General features: G+C 36.8%; 1 protein-coding gene across 1 annotated transcript in view; it reads right to left on the reverse strand.

Moving 5' to 3' along the window:
• Positions 1-2359: 2359 nt before the first annotated feature.
• The window catches only part of LOC106872587 (uncharacterized), a 12136-nt gene continuing 9227 nt past the window's right edge, over positions 2360-5268 (reverse strand). The window contains exon 2 of the mRNA XM_014919621.2: positions 2360-4650. Within this exon, the coding sequence (XP_014775107.1) occupies positions 3944-4636 (693 nt within the window). The 5' untranslated portion in view covers positions 4637-4650 and the 3' untranslated portion in view covers positions 2360-3943. The remainder of the gene's footprint in view (positions 4651-5268) is intronic.

The following is a 5268-nucleotide window of genomic DNA, read 5'->3' on the forward strand; positions in this document are numbered from 1 at the left end:
CCGCCTTACAACAGATGCAACATTGGTAGTCTCATGGCACTGGCAGACTTCAATGTTTCTTAAAAACATTTGTCATTGAATATCCAGCATATTGCAGAAGCAACATTGGTGATGTCATTCCATCCTTTCCAAATGTCACCTAGATCTCACACATGAAGCCAAAACACTAGTGTAGGCCTCCAGCTTTGTCTGAATCAAAATTCCAAGACAAAGCCACAAGCATCTATCCTATTTTCCAAATACATCTCTGGTATTGTAGATAAAGAGGAAGATTTCTTCATCAAGAGTATGTCATGTTCACAGAACTACCTGAATACATGAATTTACCCACAATTTCTGTCCATACATATAAATATTCAGCTCAGAGAAGGCTTTCCTGGTGCAGGTTCGTACATTACATCTGCCTTTGTTAAGCTAATTATTTGAGCTGATATACTGCAGGCTGTTGTGAAGGAGTTAAAAAGATGGTGCATGTTCGTTTAGGAATGAGAAACAAGATCACAGTTGTCAGTATGAAGGAATTCACATATTAGTGATGAGATCACCTTTGTTCTAGAAGCAAACAGTCTTATATTCAAAATCTTATCCATTGTTCAGTATCTGATGTAGATCCCATGGAAGCAACCTTCAAAAGCTCTCAAGTACACCACAGCACAGAACAATGCAGAGTTGGTAGTGGTATGTTCCCAAGTATATCACTGGCACTGGTATATGATGACAATTTGCACAAGGGATCTTGTGGACAAGCTCCTTAAAATGCTAGATTTTCAAATTCACTGGTGCCTATTGTTGGAGAGTAATGAATCTGTTATTTGATATTGGTTTACTCATTTGCATCAGACAAGCAGAAATTCCATCGGGAAGTTCTTCCAGCCTAGAAACTAAGAAATGCTTTATCACAAACACAATGTCAGCCTCCCTCCTGCTATCTCCGACCAATAAAACATGTAGTCACCACATTGTTCTGTGAAATGACCTCTTTTGTGTCTTGTTTCAGACAAGACCATCATATCCATGTTGCAGTGTTTGAAATACTAGTGTTCTGTGAGGGCAAGTTGAAGAGGATTCATAATATTATAAGGTGCAAATATTCTAGCCACTAACATTCAAAAGACAAAATTTTCTAACAAGATGGTGACCAGCCCTAAGCTGCTTTGCCCTGCAACATCTGCTGATCAAAACACTTTCACTACCATTTCAATATCCTTATTACTCTTAGTCAGTAAATTATTATAACTTTGTTGAATGCTTTACTTTTTGAGGACTAACACCAGTCATAGCATGCAACACAACATATGTGTATATGTACATATATGCATGTGTGTGTGTATATATAAGAGCATAGACTTGAAATGTCAAAGACTTTTCCATTCTTCCTGAACATTAATCTAATACAACTGCTTGTTTTTTCACCTGTCTTTGTCTTTTGTTTTCTGTAAATTTGAACTGTGTGTATAAATATGTGTAAGTATGTATGTGTGTGTGTGTGTGTGTGTGTGTATGTGCAGATAGGGTTGAAATCTAAGCTGTGTCCTCTTAAAGTACATCTGCTTATGTCAGTTTTACAATTTTTGTGTGAGTTATGCAAACAAGTTGAAAATACTGGAAAATATTTTCTGCAGAGTAATAGTATCAAAAGAGGAGCTGGAAAATTTTTTTGTATTATTTATTCACCATTACATGTGTTACATTTGCTAATAGGAGTTACAAAACTATACACGAAGTAGAAAACATATATCTGTTATTAGAAATGCTTCTGACAGAGAATTTCTAATAGGAGATATCTTACATGTTTTCCACAACATATATGGTTTTGTAACTCCTATTAGTAGATGAAACATGTATGATGGTGAATAAATTTTCCAATCTCCCATTTTGGTATATATATATATATATATATATACTAGACTGCCTGTAACCCATTGAGTCACCAATAGTGCAAAGTACCCATATCTTGGGAACCTGTAGTCTGATTTAAGCGAAACTTGTTTTATTCCATTTGTATTCACATTTCAATCAGGTCTTGCTTTCAGAGTATTTTTCCATTCTGTGCTGGCTTGGCTATTTATAAAGGTGTTCACAGTAAAGGGAAATAACTCCAGGTTTCACTGCTTAAATTTGTGGAAGCAAACCCCAAAATTTTGCATATCTCAGGAATTCGTGGTCCAGTTTACACGAAACTTGTTTTATTCTGTTTGTATTCACATTTCAGGGGCTTTCAGAGTTTTTTCCCATTATGTGCTGGTTTGGTTGTATTAAATTACAAACAAGAACGCAAGAAGCATTCACAGAGCTTTAGTAGTATATAGATATATATATACATGAATAGAAGTAAAAAGAAATGAAGTTGAAAATGCACTTGGAGTCTTTAAGAAGATTTATTTACATGAACTTTAACTGGTTTCACAATTTTATGATTTTCTAAAGTAGAGTGTGACACAGGTCTATACTGTAATTCTAGGATGTGATTTATGGGAAATTTGGCCGTTATTTCTAGGAGATCAAATGATCATGTAGAGGCCCCTTCATTGACCCATAAACTGGATGCTGCTACTGATGTTGTTTAGCTCCAGGTCAACCCTGATTAAGCCACTCTATGATAAAATGCATTCCAGCCATAGCCATCCTGTCTTCTAAAGGTATCTAGATTTTCTTTGTGCTCTTTCTTTGTATAAGATGGTTGGGTATAATTTAATGAAGATTTAGTTGTTATTGCTGGCAGTTCTAGTGGTTACTTCGATGCTCACTTGATGGTGTTGCTGCTATTCTTGATGTAGATGTTGTTGCTGTTGTTATAGGTGTTCTTATAGTTGTACTGGTCATTGTGTTCCTCACAGCAAGTGTTGTTGAAGTAATTTAGTTTCCCTATTGGTTAATGGTTTAACTTTAAATATTATTTTTATTTATTCATTTATTTGCTTATTTATTTTGCATCCCTCTAAGGTCAGAATTCTCCAACTTTGGGCAACTCTTGAAATATGTTCCAGCTATCAATGAAACCCTATTCATAAAACTCGTAATTATGTATGCTTATTACCTACTGGAATGTCATACTCAAGTCATCTAGGTTTCAATTGACATCATGGAATGAAAAGTTGGAAACCTGAGAATAAAAGAAGCCATCATCATCAACAAAACCAAACCCTGTATAAACAACAGAACTTAGTAGCACACAGCTGTCTGGCTGTTACAGCAATGCTGTCCCGTGCATGCAAAGCGGCCCCTCTGTACACACACACATACACTACAGAGTAGAAAAGACAGCTTACGACACCAAATCTCTGGAGATTTCCTGAAGAAGGAATCTTAAGCCCAAAATGTCAGAATACAACATAAAAATATTTACTATTGACTTCTCTTATTTCATATAACTCACATTGTTTTGATTTTGAGGGTTAGGGTTACAGTTAAGGTTTAAGGTATGGTAATATTTCTTGCAGGACCCTCAATTCATGGAAGCCTCCCTTCCTACCCAGTTGTGAAATGCTGCAGAAAGACTTTGTGTTCCCTGATACATTCATATATTCTATTTCATTTACTTTATCAACTGATTAAAAACTTCAAAAGCTAACATTTGGTTTCATTTTTAGAATATGGGTTGGAGTCTAAGGGGTCAAAGCTATTATTGGGTTTGGAATGATACCTAGGGGTCACTAAAATACAATACAAGAATCAATTGTAAAAATAACCCTGGTGTTATTGTTAAACTGCTGCTGAATTAGACGTCAAAATAACCAATGGTAAAAAAGCCTTCTATCCTTGACCCTCCATCTTTTCAGGCTGTTTATCTCATTGCACATTAATCAAATAGGTCTTCCTTTCCTTTTAATTTTCAAGATAGTAGGATGTGACTTGAAGATATATTGTTGCTATGTTTAGCAGGCCAGACAATGAAGAAGAGGCTACCTTACTGGTGCCATTGGTTAAGGTTAGTGTCAAAGACTCACACGTAAAATTCTACGCAACCATATTCCTCACAGGTCTTTGCCTCCCCACCATATCTAACTAGACGAGCATCATTGGTGTGCAGGCCAACAAAACAATAACCAGTGTTTTGATTGGTTATATTCTCTGTATAAATGAAGACATTCTTAAGATAGAAAGTTTTACCACAGAGACGACAGAAAAAATTCGATCCTTTGTCATCTTGTTGAATTTTACGAACATACTGAACAGAATGGCGCAACAAACAATGCTCTTTGTCCATCGGGTTATATTGTTTGTGACAGCGTGCACAGTGGTAGTTGTTGTATGTCGAGAAATGATTACGGGGGAAAATTATACCCAGTGCTATAATGTCTTTTGAGTTACGGTACTCCAATGTCCTGAGAAGAATTTGTTGCAATATATCTGGATCAGTTCGGTTTATGAAATCCCTTATTCTCAGGTATTCATTACTGATGTAAGCACTTTTAACAGCTGAGCTTAGGTTATGATTCTCTGCTGTTCTTGATGGAGACAACGGTGTCAAATCCATGTTCATTTTTGGAGAATCAAGTAGAGGTGAAGGAAGATGTTCGTTAGTTCGTTGTAGAGTCCGATATTTCCGTCCAGTAGATTGCTTTTGTCTTGGAGTTTTATCTCTTTCATACAAATGTAAAAGATCATCAGCACTGACATATCTCCGCAAATCCATTCTGGTTCCTCCACCTGCCAAAAATTTTTTTAAAAAGCAAGAAATGGAAACAATATGTACATAAGGGATCATAAAATGCTATTAATCACTTTAATCATGCTAAACTCAGTATACCACCAATCAGCTTAATCACAACAGACTCAGAAATTCATTGAAATTAATACTTCATGAAGAAGGATTCAAAATGGGTTAATCCTTAGGAGGTCATGTGATTAACTCCAGCACGGCCACAGTCAAATGACTGTGTGGCACCTTGGGTAAGTGTCTTCTACTATAGCCTCGGGCCGACCAAAGCCTTGTGAGTGCATTTGGTAGACGAAAACTGAAAGAAGCCTGTCGTATATATATATGTGTGTGTGTGTGTGTATCTGTGTGTCTGTGTTTGTCCCCCCACCATCGCTTGACAACCGATGCTGGTGTGTTTACGTCCCCGTAACTTAGCAGTTCGGCAAAAGAGACCGATAGAATAAGTACTAGGCTTCCAAAGAATAAGTCCTGGGGGTCGATTTGCTTGACTAAAGGCGGTGCTCCAGCATGGCCGCAGTCAAATGATTGAAACAAGTAAAAGAGTAAAAGAGTATATATATATGTACGCAGATCGTTGCCAGTGCCCCTGGACTGGCTTGTGCGGG

Source organism: Octopus bimaculoides, chromosome 26 (assembly GCF_001194135.2).
Source record: "Octopus bimaculoides isolate UCB-OBI-ISO-001 chromosome 26, ASM119413v2, whole genome shotgun sequence".
Lineage (NCBI taxonomy): Eukaryota > Metazoa > Mollusca > Cephalopoda > Octopoda > Octopodidae > Octopus > Octopus bimaculoides.